The sequence below is a fragment of the Otolemur garnettii genome, unplaced genomic scaffold (genome assembly GCF_000181295.1).
Source record: "Otolemur garnettii isolate 467f Iridium unplaced genomic scaffold, OtoGar3 scaffold00091, whole genome shotgun sequence".
NCBI lineage: Eukaryota > Metazoa > Chordata > Mammalia > Primates > Galagidae > Otolemur > Otolemur garnettii.
This window is the reverse complement of record NW_003852486.1, coordinates 4,214,609-4,231,092: the sequence shown is the minus strand read 5'-3', so window position 1 is coordinate 4,231,092 and position 16,484 is coordinate 4,214,609. Positions and strand designations below refer to the sequence as shown.

Sequence of the window (16,484 nt, the reverse complement as noted above, 5' to 3'; positions counted from 1 at the left end):
GGGTCCGGGCTGGGGATTCGAACCCACCACCTTAGGTGTACGTGGCTGGCGCCTTAGCCGGTTGAGCTATAGGCGCCGAGCTGGGATTCTCATTATTAACAAGCTCCCCAAGTGATCCTGATGCAGGTGACCTATGGACCACATTTGAGATATGCTATACTAAAGTTGATGTTTCACCCCAGGCCTGCTACATGACCTTCAAACCCCTAGTGCAAGAAGTTTGTCAGGATGATGTCAAGTCCCTTGGATACAATACCCCAATCCACTTCCCGTCCTCATGCCTCTGTCCCTACCAAGTTGGACCAACCCTGAATATAACTGCTGAGGACCACCTTCAAGTCCAGGACCACCCCTCAGGGTGCTGAGGGAGGAAAGAGGAGTAGACCAGGGTTGCCTGGGTTTGGGGCAGGGAATCTTGAGCCCAGACAGCCCCTACTCCTCTTCCAGCCCCTGGCCCCACCTGTTCCCGGGCAGCACTGAACATGGGCTCCTGGATGTCTGTGTACATTCGGCGAAGGGCGTTATACCCTCCAGGGATGCTTTCGAGGTTGCTCAGGGCTCGGTCCTGGTTCCGCATCATCTCTTGCATCATGGCTGGATTCCGAGCAAGCTCCATTGTCTGATAAAGGGAGAGAGATAGGATGAGCCCTGGAGGGAGTACCAAACTGGGAGAAGGGTGGGCCCTGGGAGGGTGTCTGAGTCAGTGGCCAGGAAGAGAGTGAACTGGCCTTCCTAGGTCTGTTATAATCTGGGCACCAATCCTGCCTTCCATGGGTATTTGGTTGTCTTCTTCTAAAGGACAATGTTTAGGCAGTCCAAAGAAGTACCAGGAAGCACAAAGAAACTAAGTATAAAAGGACACAGGAGAACCAAGGCAGAAAAGAAAAGCACCTACTACATATGGAAATTGGGCCAAGTCATTACAGAACTCAAGTCATGTAATCCCCATAACCATCCAAGTTAGGTATTTCTGTTCCTATTTTTCTAATAGGCCTAGGTATTAGTTGACTTGCTGCCCTGGGACAGTCAGCTAGAGGTGGAGACAGGTTTCAAAGCCAGGTTGGTCTGTCTAACTAAAACCATACTGTGATTCCCACTAAATGATGAGTTGGGGAGGGAAAGGACTCAAGCTAGAACAATGCTACCCACACCCTCCAAGCTGCCACCTCCAGGTCTTAGGCCTGGCTAAATCTTGAGAAACACTGAGGATGGGTACTTTCCTCTTTGAAGCCAATGACTCATTATCAATAAGGAGTGATCTGTGTCAATCCCAGGGGAGTTCATGATAGAAAAAATGAGTGTATCTACTTGTTCCCTCCCAAACTGGAATACTTTCCTTCTCTTTCTTGCCAAATCTGCTCCATACATCCCTCTTCTAAGATAACCTCTACAGACAGATATACCCAGCTTCACAAGATTCTCATCTGTTTTCTTGTTTTCTTTCTTCTTTCTTTTTTTGTTTTGGAGATAAACTCTCACTTTACTGCCCAGGCTAGAGTGCTATGGCATCATCATAGCTCACAGCAACCTCAAACTCTTGGCCTTAAGTTATTCTCCTGCCTTAGCCTCCCAAGTACTTGGGACTATAGGTACCTGACACAACACCCAGCTAATTTTCTCTGTTTTGTTTGTAGAGACAATGTCTTGCTATGTTGCTCAGGCTAGTCTCAAACCCCTGGCCTCACTCAAGCAATCTCCTTGCCTCCCAGAGTGCTAGGATTACAGGCATCACTATTATATACCAGGCACTGTTGTAGACAGTCACCAAAAAGCTCAAAAGTCCTTATCCTTACAAAAGTGAATCCTTCCAGTGAGGCCAGCACTGGTGCTCATAACTCTGCTGGGAAGGTCATTGATCTGTTTCCATTGGTGGACTAGACCATGAAATGGAGCTTGTAAACCAACACCAAAATGACCTTCCATGAGTCTCCCTCCACCCCACTGGGCCCTTCTGAGACATAACACTCTCCAAACATCTTACTTGTACTTCCAGGCCTTTGCACTTGCCACCTCTTGGTCCTAAATACTATTTTCTTTTTCTCCCCCTGGCTCATTGTCTTCTTCCTCTCGGCTTAATGACACTTCCTCCAGAATGCATCCTCTAAGCCCCAGGGTTGGGTCAGGAGCCTTTATGCTCCTAGATCCTGTGATTACTCTTGTGATTGCATTGAACACGTGGTATTATAATTAGTTGCTTGTTTACTTGTCCCACTTCCCTCTGACACCAGGAATTCCTGAAAAGCTAGTCTTTAAAAAAAAAAAACAAAAAAGCTAGTCTTTTCATTACTATACACCCAGTGTTCTAAACACAGCTACTGAATGAATGAATGAACAAATTAATGTGAGATATGATAACAAAGGGCAGGGCTAGGTTGGGTGCCAGGTGTCCTCCCCACTCCAGCATTCCCTCATACCCACCTGCCTCATGAGCTCAGGGTTGTTGAGCATGTGGCTAATCTCAGGGTTCCGCTCCATCAGCTGCTGCATCTGGGGGTTAGCCATGATCATGTGGCGCATCAGATCAGGATTAGACATCATATCCTGGACCAGGGGGTTCTCCATGATCTGTGACAGCATCTCAGGGTTGGACATCAGCTGCCTTTGCATTTGTTGCTGCAGCTCCATGAAGTTGGCAGAGCCCAGGCCCAGGCTGCCCAGCCCCAGGATGCCCCCAAAGCCAGCTGTGAGGAGGTAGCAGGGTCACAGTCTGCCACAAGAGCACTTCCCTCACCTAGCCAGAGCCACTGAATCCAAGATGGCCCCAACTACTTCTCCCTCTTCCAGTCACTCCCACAGCCCCAGCCCTGAGCTGCTGTTGGCAGAAATGTGGGCCCACTAAACTGAGACTTCCCTGTTGGCAGAAGCTAAGCCAGGCTCAGAACTAGGCAGAGAGAAGGCAACAGTGATGGCCTTACTAATTTAAGTGAGTAAATGCTCCCATCTGCCCACTGTTGGATCCACCTTTTCCTTAGACTCACAGGTCTTTTCCCCCCCTCCCCCCGAGACAGAGTTTCACTATGTCACCCTCAGTAGAGTGCCATAGCATCAAAGCTCACAGCAACCTTGAACTCTTGGGCTTAAACAATTCTCTTGCCTCAGCCTACCAAGTAGCTGGGACTACAGGCACCCACTGCAACACCTGGCTATTTTTTGTTGCAGTTATCATTGTTGCTGAACTGGCCTGGGCCGGGTTTGAACCCACCAGTGTGGCTGGCGTCGGAACCACTGTGCTAGGACTCAAAGGTCTTCTTATCTCCTCAATCATGATTCCCCACACCTCCAGCCCCCCTTCTGCCCTCACTCTAACACAGCTATGCTTCCCTTCTCTGGGGATCCTCACAGGCTGGTTTCTTCCCCAGCTCTGCTCAAGTACCAAAGACTGGAACCCTATGTTGAAAGGTCCCCTGTCCCCATCAGACCAGGAGCAGGGACCAATGTTTCTCCCTCTTCTTGGCTTTCCCCCACTGCCCAGCACCATATAAGATTGTGTTATTCTCCCTGCTGACTTACAGAGTATGGATGCAGTAGCACTGGGGGGTCCCTCCCCAACTCCTGGGGAGGGACCCCCTCCACTGCTCCTCCGGCTTCCACTGCCAGCATCTGAAGTAGCACTACCAGAGGTGGAAGGCTGGGCAGGGGTGGTGGGTGAAGCAGGTGTGGTAGAGGGTGCTGAGGCAGGGTCAGGAGTAGAGGGGGAAGAAGCCGTGGTGATAGCTGGATCTTGAGCCCTGAGGACAGAAAAAGAAGAATCTTAGTTGGGATTAGTAGAAGAAGAGGGAAGATACCACAGTGATTTCTAAGTGCTGTGCAGCTACTGCCTAACCCAAGCCACTCCCAAGCAATCTCAAGGCTGGGGTGGGGTGATGCTGGTGGGCAGTCAGTAATCCAGGGAGAAGGAGAAAGAAGCCAGTGTCATCTGTCTTCAGGCTATTCTGGGAGTGGTAAGTCAGGTTCCCTACCTCAGGAGATGATATCATATCTACCCAGAAGCCACCTCCCTGAGCCTGGACCTAGGCATACCCTCTAGGTACAGAGAAAGCATCACATGGGGAAGCATCACATGAGCCTTCTCCTCTCCTGAACTTACTTCTGAGGGGTCTTGATAACCAAATGGACAGTGAGCCCATCCTTGATTCCATGCTGGTTCAGTGTGTCTCCATCCTTGAGGATCTTGCCTGCGAAGATCAGGACCAGTTGATCCTGCTGAGCTTTAAACTTCCGTGAGATTTCCTCTTTGAACTGTGATGAAGAGGCAGAGGTCACTGTGGAGGCTGCCTGGTATCCACTCATCAGGAACCCTGCCTCTTCTTTAAGAGCCTCAGCATTCTCTTGCTCCCATCTCTAGTCATGGATGACCTTTCTGCAGTCTCAACTCTATCCCTCCAGGTGCAATAAGCATCCCCTTTCTTCTTTCTTTTTTTTTCCTCACTTAATCAGGCCCAGGCAAGGTTCAAATTTGCTGCCCCCTGACTTGCAGGGCTGGAGCTCTAACTACTGAGCTATATAGCGCCCAGCTAGCATCTCCTTTTTTTTTTTTTTTTTGAGACAGAGCCTCAAGCTGTCGCCCTGGGCAGAGTGCCGTGGCATTAGGGCTCACAGCAACCTCCAACTCCTGGGCTCAAGCGAGTCTCCTGCCTCCACCTCCCAAGTAGCTGGGACCACAGGCGCCCGCCACAACGCCCGGCTATTTTTTGGTTGCAGCCGTCATTGTTGTTTGGCGGGTCCGGGCTGGGGATTCGAACCCACCACCTTAGGTGTACATGGCTGGCGCCTTAGCCAGTTGAGCTATAGGTGCCAAGCCAGCATCTCCTTTCTTAACCAAGGAGATGGACCAGTATGAGGCTCTTCTTTCAGCTCCATCCAATAGTCTCCCACCCTAAAAATCTCTTGCTGCTATCTGCTACCAGCTTCAGTTCCTCCACCTAGTTCCCTGTAAGGGTACTGCCTGAGCAGCCCTCCACATCCCAGCTCTATCAACAGCCTTGGACCCAGGCCCCCACTCCCTTTAGCTTTCTCTTCTCAGACCCAAGTCTCTCTCCTCTCTATTCCCATTGTTCTCATAACAACTACCACCTCAAGCAAGATCCTAGTTACTGAGCACTATTCATTATTATCATCTCCCTTTTAAAGATGAGAAAATGGATCCAGCGTGGTGGCTAACACCTGTAATCCTAGCACTCTGGGAGGCCAAGGTGGGTGGATTGCCTGAGCTCACAGGTCAGAGACCAGCCTGAGCTAGAGTGAGACCTCGTCTCTAAAAATAGCCAGGTGTTGTGGCAAGCTCCTGAAGTCCCAGCTACTTGGGAGGCCGAGGCAAGAGAATTGCTTGAGCCCAAGAGTCTGAGGTTGCAGTGAGCTGTGATGCCATGGAACTCTAGTGAAGGTGACAAAGTGAGACTCTGTCTCAAAAAAAAAATAGTGGGCCTGGCCCCACAAAATCTAAGTAGAAGAGCAAGGAGAGAAGCCAACAACATGTGAGCCTGACATCAGAGGAGGCCCCAGACATGCCAGCAATCCAAACTAGAGGATCATGATACAGTGGTCATTGTCCTGGACAGTGTTGGCATCCAAGGAAGAGGGGTATCCAGCCATGAATGGGAGGTGGCTTTCAACTTGATGGCCAACCCTACTCCATGAGAGTGATTGTCTGGGGTCCAGCATAAAAGAGGAGGATCCTGAAGTTGCACCCATGACCAGTGGGGAAGATTGACAGGCTCACTGGTACTGTTTGCATGGACCTAAGGAAGGGAGGGAGAGTGTGCATTAGCCACTCTCCTTTGCACAGTGCTGCAAATTTGGAGTTGGATGGACAACAGAATTCACAATTCCAGAGCTCCTTCTGCGAGGAGGAGAAAATCTCCAGAAGCCAAGGTGGAAAAGGGTAATCTGGCCTTCGTGCCAGAATGGGCTGGCCTACTTCATGCAGTGGGTCACACAGTGGACAGCTCGGGACAGCTTTCTTTTGGGTACCTAGAAGATATATCGGGAATTCAGCACAGAGGTACACATAGTCATGAGATGGGGTAAAAGGAGATATGATCACAGTAAGTCTTAAACTCTATGGGCTCACCTCACACAACTTCAGCTACTAGGCTCGTTGCAACCAGACAAACTGATAAATTGCAGAACCCACTCATTAGTGGAGCAGAGCATTTGACATAAGGACAGGCCTGTACCGCATCTGCACAGGAGGCCTTAGCAACTGCAGGGCACAGGGCTGCCAGGGCAGGAATTAACAAGCATTGAGATCCCATCTGTATCATCTTTAACCTAGGTAAGGCCTCCCAGCCTCCAGGTTTATTCCACTCCAGTTCCTCATTACTAAAATTGCCAGAATGTTCTGTCTAAAGCATACTTGTCATCCTGATAGCTCCTTTTTAAGATTCTTTAATGACCCTCTTTCACCTGAAACTCTAAGACCCCCTCCCCCAAAATAAAATAAAGTTGAGAAAATGGACAAATAGAGAGATTAAGTAACTAGCTCTGACAAGACTGGAACTCAGGTCTTAACACCAAAGTCCAGGCTTTTAACCAGGCATGTTGCCCCTCAATGAGAGCTGTTTTCAAATTCAGCTTTGCAGGGTATAGTGCAGTATTTAAACTATAAAATTTAGTTATTTTACATGGTTGAGGAGGGAGCATAATGGCTCCAAGGGCTTGCTTGGGGAGAGTTAGAGCTCTTGAATTCTATCAGCCCTTCCAAAACAAAACAAAAGGAAATGCACACTCTAAGTAAAACAGTGCACTTGTTAAGCAAATGCAGCCCCAGATTTTCCAACCAGATTGCCCACCTCAAGCCCCGCCTCTGTGAAATTCTGGAGCAGTCACTGGGAGTGAGTGAAGAACCCAACCAAGAGTCCTCATTCACTCATTCAACACAATTTTATTGAGCACCTACTGCACACCGGTAGATCTCCCAAGAACTGATAGGCAAATGTAACCTCTTCATTTACAGATCTAGGCTGAAGGGAATCCTACCCCGCCGACCCTACCCCATTTTCTGGGTCCGCACCTTGCCCAGGACCTCTACTCTGCATGCTCCCCTCCAACCCACCGTTCTCCTGGCTCCCCTGCGCAAGGTGCTCCCTCCTGCGCTCCACCACGCCCCCAGCCCTGGCCGATCCGCAAAACCCGCCCCCCAACACGCGCCATGTTCCCCAGATCTACCCTCAGAAGGCGGCCCCCTATCCGCCTGTCAGCCCTTCCAGCGTCCGCGAGTCCCAGCGGGCCCCCGCTCTTGCCCAGGGGCCCTCCAGGACGCCAGAGCGTCACCGAGGCCCCCATTTCTTCATACATCCCTCCTTTGCGCTCCCCTCGCCCCCCAGCCAGCCGTACTACCTCCTTGACCGAGGCTCGGTCACAGATCACAATCTCCTCCTTGTCCTTGGGGGTCTTGACGGTGACTCGAATGGGGGGCCTCGTCTCGGCCGCGCTCGGCTCCGCCATGCCGCCGCCGCTACCCGGCCGCCCGCCAGCCCGCCGGGCTCCTCCTCCTCCCCGCCCGCCCAGCCGGCCCAGCTCGGCTCTGGCGCCTCCAACACTCCCCTTTCCCCTCCCTCCCCTTCCCTAGGCTTCACCGCCCCCTCCAGACCAGCCGCAGCCACAGCGCCCCGGGCGGACTGGGGGGGCCACTGCAGCGTGGGCCGCCCAGGGCCGAGCCCGGGTCCCAAGACCGGTCGGGGTCTCACTAGGCGGTGCAGCCGAGGCGCCCTAGGCCGGGAGGGTGTGTCCCTCGTGGCGGGGGCGGGGAGCATTCTAGCTGGCTGGAGCCGCTATCCCTTCAGGCCTATCCTCCCCGCCCCCTCCGCTGTTAACTCCCCGCTCTGGGACAAAGGACTTTCTGTGCCACTGCTTTATCTGCCTGCCTGTGCTAACTTGGTCTGTCTTAGGAGGCCCAAATCGCTCCCAGGCCTGCGGCCTTTCCGAACTTAGAGGTTGGGTTTTCCCGCTGCCCTGCGGCTACTTCAGATCTCACCTCTAGAACTGACCCCGTTCCTTTAAGGGCCGTGGCCTTGTCTAGTAAGTGCGGTCCCGAGCCCTGGGTTTGCCCACGTGGCCTTTCTGAGCTGTGGTCTCTCAAGATAATAGCACCTCCCGCTTCATCTCACAGAATCGTGCATAGCGAGGAGCAGTTTGAAAACACCCAAAGGTGTGCCTGACAAATTCGAGCAATTTTATTCTTATTGAATCGTAGACTGCCAAACGGACATGATGACTTTCTTCTCCACGAAGGAGTTAAAAGTCCTTCCACCACTGTCACTGTCCTTCCTCTCCCGCTCTTTCCACCCCATCGCCGCGTGGGCGGACTAGAAAGGTGAACTACAGTTCCCAGGGTGCCTCTCCAGGGCCACAGGAACTACAATTCCCAGCGCCCTCCGCGGCGAGGCGGGACTGAGTCGGAACCACAGCAGCCAGGCCTCTGACCCCGACTCCCAGGGCGCTCCCAAGCTGGGTGGCTGGACTACTGGGAGCAAGCAATTGACAGCAGCCCGCAGGAGGCAACTCGGAAGATCTGGGTATAACAGCTCAGGGTTAGGAGTCACAGGCATGCTGCGTCCCAAGGCTTTGACCCAGGTGCTAAGCCAAGCTAACACCGGAGGCGTCCAGAGCACCCTGTGAGTGCGAACCAGAGCGGCGAGTTCTGCTGCGGGGTGGCGCCCGCCTCTCCGGGGGGCGGGAGACGGAGAAGGAATGCGGAGAAGGGAAGGGGCAGCTGCTCGGTGAACCGACCGGGAAGTCCTGGGAGCAAGCGTGTTGGGTGTTCGGGGCACGTTTCAGTACACAGTCAGCCTTCCTTCTTGGAAGTGCCACTGGCGGGATTTGGAGTGGAACGCAGGCGTTTTACTCTCTATTCTGAAAACATTGATTTCCCTCCTGTTCTCTCGCTAGGCTGCTGAATAATGAGGGATCGCTGCTGGCCTACTCAGGTTATGGGGACACCGACGCCCGGGTCACCGCAGCCATCGCCAGTAACATCTGGGCTGCCTACGACAGGAATGGGAACCAAGCGTTTAATGAAGACAATCTCAAATTCATCCTCATGGACTGCATGGTATGGAGAAGGGAGCTAGACTTCCCCGGTCCCCCAAGGGAATCCCAAGGGGGCAAATTGGACCACATCCTGGATGGTTGGAGGGGCAGGGACAGGTTGCGGAAGAGTACTAAAAGTTGAGCTACAGCAGCATTTGTAATAGGCGAGGACCTTACACATCAAGTGGTGGTGAGGAAGGAGCCCTGGGGCTGAGGACTGAGGCCCTCCTTGGGTTCTGGTCTCAGCCATCCACTTATCAGTGTCGAACCTTGGGTAAGTCACCTAATCTCTCTGAATTTCCTTGCCTCCTCTCTAAGGAGGAAGCAGTAACTTCATCCTTCCCCTCATAGGGCTACTGTGAAGATCATATGAAAGAATAGATATAAACTATAAAGTACAAATACTGAATGTTGTCATTCTCACTTCACTGGCTCACAGAACCTTAGCAGAGTCTCCAGACTCTACTCAAACCCTTTCAGTTTACAAAGGAAATTTCCAAAAAGAGGAAGTAGACTGTGAACTCTGTGGAAGCAGGGACTGTATCACCTTTGTGTATCTTCAGTCAACAAGTATTTAGGCCCCTGCAATATTCTCAGGACTAGGGAAAAAGTAGCAAACAGGACAGACAAAACTCCCAGCCCTAATGAAGCTTACAGTCTTACATGTTTTAAAATAAGTAAAATAGGCTCAGCGCCTGTGTCTCAAGTGGCTAAGGCACCAACCAAAAAAAAAAAAAAAAAAAAATAGCCAGGCGTTGTGGCAGGTGCCTGTGTCCCAGCTACTTGGGAGGCTGAGGCAGGAGACTCGCTTGAGCCCAGGAGTTGGAGGTTGCTGTGAGCTGTGATACCACAGCACTCTACCCAGGGGGATAGCTTGAAGCTCTGTCTCAAAAAAAAAAAAAAAGTAAAATACATAGTATGTTTAAGTATTGAAAATGCAGAGAAAAAAAAATAGAAAAGTGAGAATTGGGGAAGCATCTGTCAGGCACAGGTGACATTTGATCAGAAATCTGGGGCAAGCTGTTTTGTTATGTGGAAGAAGAACATTTCTGAGAGAACAGCAAGTACAAAGGCAGAATGATGCTTGGTCAAGGATGAAAATGATTAGTATGGTGGGCGGCGCCTGTGGCTCAAGGAGTTAGGGCACTGGCCCCATATGCTGAAGGTGGTAGGTTCAAACCCAGCCCTGGTCAAAAACAGCAAAAAAAAAAAAAAAAGATTAGTATGCCTGGAGTTACATGAAAATGGGGGAAGCCTGAGAGACAGTGCTTGGTTCCCAGCATGCAGTGGCTGCCTGACAAAGGTTTGCCAAATCAGATCAAATAGGCTGTCAGGTGGACTCTGCAGAAAGGATGTTCACTGCGGCTCAGCTACCATTCTTCTCTACCCTCTACCCAACCAATGCCATTTTGGTTCAACAGATAATTCTTCAACTAGAGTTCTAGCCTAAAGTTGGTGCTATGGGGCAATATCTTTCACACATTTTGACTACAAGCCAACCATAAGAAATACTTCTTTTATTTTTAGAGATGGGGTCTATGCTGTGTTGTCCAGGCTGGCTTTGAACTCCTGGGGTTAAGTGATCCTCCCATCTCAGCCTCAGTACTTGAGACTATAGGCAAATGTCACTGTGCCAAGCTAGACATTCATTTTAAGCTGGAGCCCAGTACACACATACATCCCCTAAAACAAAAGTTTCATGAAATAGTACTCCCCTGCTACATGCAGTGTCTCCATTTCTTTTTTTTTTTTTTTTTCTTTTTGGCCAGGGCTGGGTTTGAACCTGCCACTTCCGGCATATGGGGCTGGCGCCCTACCCTTTTGAGCCACAGGTGCTGCCCTCTTCTTTATCATTTTCTTTTTGAGACAGCATCTTACTTTGTTACCTTGGGTAGAATGCCATGGCATCATCATAGCTCATAGCAACCTCAAACTTCTGGGCTCAAGCGATCCTCTTGCCTCAGCCTCCCAAGTAGCTGGGACTTAGGATTATAGTCCCCCACCATTGCACTCTACTGAGGGCCACAAAATGAAACTCTATCTTAAAAACAAAAGTACTGATCAGACTGGGCATGGTGGCTCATGCCTATAATCCTAGCACTCTAGGAGGCCGAGGCAAGTGGATTGCTGGAGCTCAGGAGTTTGAGACCACCCTGAGGCAGTCTCTAAAAAAAAAAAAAAAAACAGCCAGGTGTTGTGGTGGGCACCTATAGTTCCAGCTACTTGGGAGGCTGAGGCAACAAAATCACTTGAGTCAAAGAGTTTCAGGTTGCCATGAACTATGATGCTATGGCACTCTACCAAGAGTGACAAAGTAAGATACTGTCTCCAAAAATAAAAATAATGAAATAAAATACTGATCAACCTGAATTTATCTCCTAGTCATGAGATCAAATCCACATTACCATGGGAAAGAGAAATTAATTGGGTTGTTGCTCCCTCACCCTTCTCAGTGTCTTTGGGGCCAGCCCATAACAACACCTATTTGGACCTTGGCAAACACAAAACTTTTTTTTTTTTTTTTTTTTCCAGTTTGGCGGGGCTGGGTTTGAACCCACCACCCTTGGTATATGGGTCTGGCACCCTACTCATTGAGCCACAGGCACCACCAAACACAAAACTCTTATGTGTATAAGCACCCTCACTGACTGGGGTGAGGTAAGTTTTATGGAAAGAGAAACTAAGTTTCTGGGAGTTTCCTAGGGTAACTGAGTTAGGTGGCTATGCTAAGGCTGGAACTTGGGCTCAGAATCTCATGTCCAGGCCAGGCATGGTGGCTTATGCCTGTAATCCTAGTACTCTAGGAGGCTGAGGCAGGTGGATTGAGTTCAAGAGTTCAAGAGCAGCCTGAACAAAGCAAGACTCTGTCTCTACTAAAAATAGAAAACCTTAACTGTGCATTGTGTTGGGCACCTGTAGTCCTAGCTGCTTGGAAGGCTGAGGCAAAGAGAATCACTTGAGCCCAAGAGTTTTGAGATTGCTATGAGCTGTGATGCCACAGCACTCTACCAAGGGCAACATAGTGAGACTCCATCTCAAAATAAATAAATAAATAAATATTTAAAAAAAGAAAGAAAAAGAAAAACTGAGGTAAGAGGATTGCTTGAACCCACGAATTGGAGGTTGCTGTGAGCTATGATGCCACAGCACTCTACCCAGGGTGACAGCTTGAGACTCTGTCTCAAAAAAAAGCACCTCTTCTCCAGGGCTGTGGCTAAAGTTTTCTAACTGGACCTTCTGCTATGCCAAGGGTATAGAAGGAAGACAGAATCTCTCTGGGGCCAGAAGAACCCGTGGAGAAAGCAGAACTAAATGTGCTGAGCAGAACATCACACCCCAGGCCAGGTGCAGTGGCTCACACCTATAATCCTAGCACTCTAGGAGGCTGAGGCCGGTGGATTGATTAAGCTCGGCAGTTTGAGACTAGCCCGAGCAAGAGTGAGACTCCATCTCTAAAAACTAGCCAGGTGTTGTGGCGGGCTCCTGTAGTACCAACTGTTGGGGAGGCTGAGGCAAGAGAATCGCTTAAGCCCCAAGAATTTGAGGTTGCTATGAGCTATTGTGAGCCATGGCACTCAACTCCAGGGCAACTGAATGAGACTCTGTCTCCAAAAAATAAAAAAGAACATCACACCCCATCATATCATCCCCACCAGGAGGGCCGTGTAGCCATCACCCGAGTGGCCAACCTTCTGCTGTGTATGTATGCCAAGGAGACCGTGGGCTTCGGAATGCTCAAGGCCAAGGTGTGTATGTGCCTATCCTGATAGAGTCCTGGGCCCAGTCTTCATGTTCCATGACTGTGTCTGCTCCTACTCATACCCTGTTTCTGGAGTCCTCATGTCTGCTCAGGCCATGTCTGGTGTGGGCTAACTCCTAAGAGCAGGTGGGCACTGGAGACTGGTTGTTCAGTATGGCACTGAGAATAGACCAGTTTGGAGTCCCTCTATTGGCAGGCCATGTGTGGAGTTGACTTCTCCTTTCCCTCTTACAGGCCCAGGCCTTGGTGCAGTACCTGGAGGAGCCCCTCACCCAAGTAGCAGCATCTTGATGGGCATTAGTGAAAGCTGGGGTCAGAAGAGAGAGAACCATTTGGAGGGGTAGAGCCCCCTGGGAAAATCTTCTTGGACTATGAAGGGAGGGTAGGACTTTATTTTTTCCAAGAATAAACTTCAACTCCTATCTTATGTCTTGGGTGCTTTCTTGGATGGGAGGAATCAGGAAATAGGAAGGCACAGGGACTGCTCATAGGAATCCTGTGTTCTCAGGCGGCTCCTGTGGCTCAAAGGAGTAAGGTGCCAGCCCCATATGCTGGAGGTGGCAGGTTCAAACCCAGCCCCAGCCAAAGACTGCAAAAAAAAAAAAAAAAAAAAAAAGAGGAATCCTGTGTTCTGCAAGGGCGGATTTCTACCCTCCCCTTCACTGTGCCCTCCCACCACCAAACGGTTCTTAGCAGTGATGCCCTAGTTCCTTTAGCCCCTCCAGTGGTGTGGCCTCACCTAGCCCTTGCCACTCAGGGTAAAATATTCCCCACCAGGTAGGGCCATGTTGGACAAAGAATATAGGCCTGTGGGGGTTCAGTGACCTTCACTCCAGGCATTGGATAGGGGCTCCTTTTTCTATTCATATACTTGTATGGACTCTATAGATCTTGAAGCCCTTTGCTGTGAGGCAGCAGATCTTGGGCAGGGAATAGAAGAAACCCAGGCCCCTCAGATGGCTTAATCCACAGGTCCTACTCTACACCTAGAGTACCCATCTGGCTGTTTTTTGCCTCAGGTCTCCCCCTACCCATAGTCTGTAGACAGGTCTATATAAGAAGCTACCAGCCTCTGTCCCCAGTCCCACAAGAAGGGATTGGCTTGGCACCCACAGCTCAGTGGTTAGGGCGCCAGCCACATGCACCAGGGCTAGTGGGTTCAAACCTGGCCTGGGCCTACTAAAATAATAACAGCAAAAGGAAAAAAAAAATAGCCAGGGCCAGGCTCAGTGACTCACGCCTGTAATCCCAGCACTTGGGAGGCTGAGATGGGTGGATTGCCTGAGCTCACAGGTTTGAAACCAGACTGAGCCAGAGTGAGACCTCCTCTTGAAAAATAGCTAGGCGTTGTGGCGGGCACCTGTAATCCCAGTTACTCAAGAGGCTGAGGCAAGAGAATCACTTGAGCCCAAGAGTTTGAAGTTGCTGTGAGCTGTGATACCACGGTACATAGTGAGACTGTCTCAAAATAAAATAAAATATTAAATAAAAGAAAAACTCAATCCAAGGAGGTGGATAGGTTGTGAGTCCCAGCCCTACCCAGGATGAGAAATGCTGCCCATCCCAGGCCTTGAGCTGTTGGGGAGGAGCAGAAGTTGCTTTGGCCAAGATGCAGCTCCCACAGCTCTGCACTGCAGCAGGTTGACTGGTGCAGGGTGAGTGGTGCCCCTCGCATTCCCCACACTGGAGGCTCTACAGAAAAAGGAGGATGCCAAGTGGGTTTTTCAGGGGCTATTACCCACTAGTGGCAAGGCCCACCCCCCTCCCCACAGATCCCAGGACCCCAGCACTGCACATTCAGACTACTGTCCCTGTTGTCCTAGCTCCCCCTTTACACCCCTGCCTGGAGCTGGCTCTCACGTCTACCGGAGCCCAGGCTGAGCAGACACCCAACCTGTCTAACCTGTCTGACGTCATCATCTCTCCACCCACCTGGGCCCCAGGTCTCCAGCTGCCTGCTCTTCCTGTTCTCAGCTTCCGTCCTCTCAGCTTCCTTATAGCACTCCGCTGAGCCTCCTTAGGCCCTGCCTCAAGTTGACCCTCAATCCCTCTGGCTGCAGAAGTCTTCTTACCCCTAATGAGAGGAGGTGTGGGTTCAGGTCTCTTGAGAGCTGAGGGTTGAGGTCATTGTGTCAACGTACTTACTTGTCACCTCTTCCCGGGAAGACACTTGCTCCCTCCATGCGGAGCCAAGATGGGGAATGGAACTGAAGAAGATTATAACTTTGTCTTCAAGGGTGAGTTGGGGTCCTGAAGTTAGAGGAAGCCTGAGAGAGACCCAGAAAAGTTGGCAGGGACAGATAGGACTCCTCCTGTTTTTTAACTTTTAACAGGAGCTCTCAGGGCTCATCATTCTTTCAGGTTAAAGAAGAAACCCGGGGCGAGGGCACTGGTTACAGGGAAGAGTCTGGGAACAACTGAGGGCTCTACTGCTGTAAATATTGACAAGGAGTACTCTTCACAGTGCTAAGAACTAGGCTTAGGGTCAGGCTTCCCTCCTGTTTCTAACAGAAGCTCAAATTCCTAGGAATAGTCAGCCACTGCAGCATAAGAGATGGAGGTCAGACTTCAGAAAGGACTTCTTTCCTGAGAAGAGGGAGAAACAAACAGATTTAAGAAGAAAGTCATCTTTCTGGGCAGGTGTACAGGACAGGAGAGAAAGGAGACACCGATCCCATTGTAGGACTGAGTAATAAGGATACTGGGAAGACATAAGGAAGATGTAATTAATTTGGAGCAGGGTCTGACAGAATCCAGTGACTCCTAGGATTATATCGTTGTCTGCCAGTCCCTTGGCAGACTCCTTGGACCTGAAATCCAGGCACCAGGTTCAACCTGGCTGCCCCAGAGGGTCTATGTATCTTTTCTGCTTCTTTATCTCACCCCCTATGTTTGTCCCCTCTGCTGTTGCCCAACCCCACCTCTGTACCTCCTTCAGGGCAGGGTGGACTGGTAGAGCTATGATTCCCCCACTCCCAGCCACCCCACCCCACAACCTCTCCCAGCCTGGGCCGTGCCCTCCTTGGGACTCTCACTTAAGCACCCGCCCTTGAGCTGAGGAACCTGTACTCCCAGCATCTTTCCTAAGAAAGAGAGGATTAGCAATTGTCTTGGGAATAATACTAGTAACTACCCACATTTATTGAATCCTGATCATGTACCAGTCACTATCTCTTTAATTACCATAACAACTCTGAAAAGTTATCTTTCATTCTGAGAAGCAGTCAGGAGCTAGACTGAGTGCAGATACCAGCTCTGCCACTTACAATTATTGCATGTTGGGGTTGCCAGAGCGGGCAATGAGAGTTTGGGATGTTCAATGTATTTTTATGGATCAACACCTGTGAAAGGAAGAGGACGGAAATTAAATTGAGCAAAAGGAGAAGTCAGACAGAGCCTTAATAAAGCCTGGGTCAAGAGCGGGGAGCTCTGTCATAGCCTCACCTTGCTGAGGCACTGGATGTGGGCTGCCCAGAGAAGACATGACTTCCAGTGAGGCCACTGTCTGCACCAGAATATATGCTGACAGCTGGAGCCTGTCTGCTGCCTGCACTCCATGCAGTTGAGGGGCAAGTCCTTCCTTAAAGGTGTATCTGGACTGGGGTTGGTGATGCCCACCTATAGTCTCAGCTACTCAGGATGTTAAGGCATGAGGATCACTTGAGCCTAGGAGTTTAATTTTTTTTTTTTTTTT

General features: G+C 50.4%; 3 protein-coding genes across 4 annotated transcripts in view; 2 read left to right on the top strand and 1 right to left on the bottom strand.

The window, feature by feature from the left end:
- UBQLN4 (ubiquilin 4) overlaps positions 1-7,562 on the bottom strand; it is a 24,182-nt gene extending 16,620 nt beyond the window's left edge. For both annotated transcript variants that reach the window (XM_023516485.1, XM_003795270.3), the window contains exons 1-5: positions 7,339-7,562; positions 4,088-4,239; positions 3,511-3,728; positions 2,419-2,681; positions 461-619 (exon numbers count right to left, since the gene is read on the bottom strand). In XM_023516485.1, coding sequence (XP_023372253.1) covers positions 461-619; positions 2,419-2,681; positions 3,511-3,728; positions 4,088-4,239; positions 7,339-7,446 — 900 coding nt within the window. In that variant the 5' untranslated portion in view covers positions 7,447-7,562. The remainder of the gene's footprint in view (positions 1-460; positions 620-2,418; positions 2,682-3,510; positions 3,729-4,087; positions 4,240-7,338) is intronic.
- An 839-nt stretch (positions 7,563-8,401) lies between these two features.
- On the top strand, positions 8,402-13,217 carry LAMTOR2 (late endosomal/lysosomal adaptor, MAPK and MTOR activator 2). The gene is made up of 4 exons (XM_003795269.3): positions 8,402-8,615; positions 8,890-9,052; positions 12,687-12,776; positions 13,025-13,217. The coding sequence occupies exons 1-4, from the start codon at positions 8,548-8,550 to the stop codon at positions 13,079-13,081; spliced, it is 378 nt and encodes a 125-aa protein (XP_003795317.1). The 5' UTR covers positions 8,402-8,547; the 3' UTR covers positions 13,082-13,217.
- Positions 13,218-14,748: 1,531 nt separating this feature from the next.
- RAB25 (RAB25, member RAS oncogene family) overlaps positions 14,749-16,484 on the top strand; it is an 11,046-nt gene continuing 9,310 nt past the window's right edge. Inside the window, exon 1 of the mRNA XM_003795268.3 lies at positions 14,749-15,027. Coding sequence (XP_003795316.1) covers positions 14,985-15,027 — 43 coding nt within the window. The 5' untranslated portion in view covers positions 14,749-14,984. The remainder of the gene's footprint in view (positions 15,028-16,484) is intronic.

Bases quoted from the DNA above. Each gene is read 5' to 3' on its own strand.
- LAMTOR2 (XM_003795269.3), top strand. From the start codon at position 8,548: ATGCTGCGTCCCAAGGCTTTGACCCAGGTGCTAAGCCAAGCTAACACC. The intron at 8,616-8,889 runs GTGAGTGCGAAC...TTCTCTCGCTAG, and splicing joins GGAGGCGTCCAGAGCACCCT to GCTGCTGAATAATGAGGGAT. The intron at 9,053-12,686 runs GTATGGAGAAGG...CATCCCCACCAG, and splicing joins TCATCCTCATGGACTGCATG to GAGGGCCGTGTAGCCATCAC.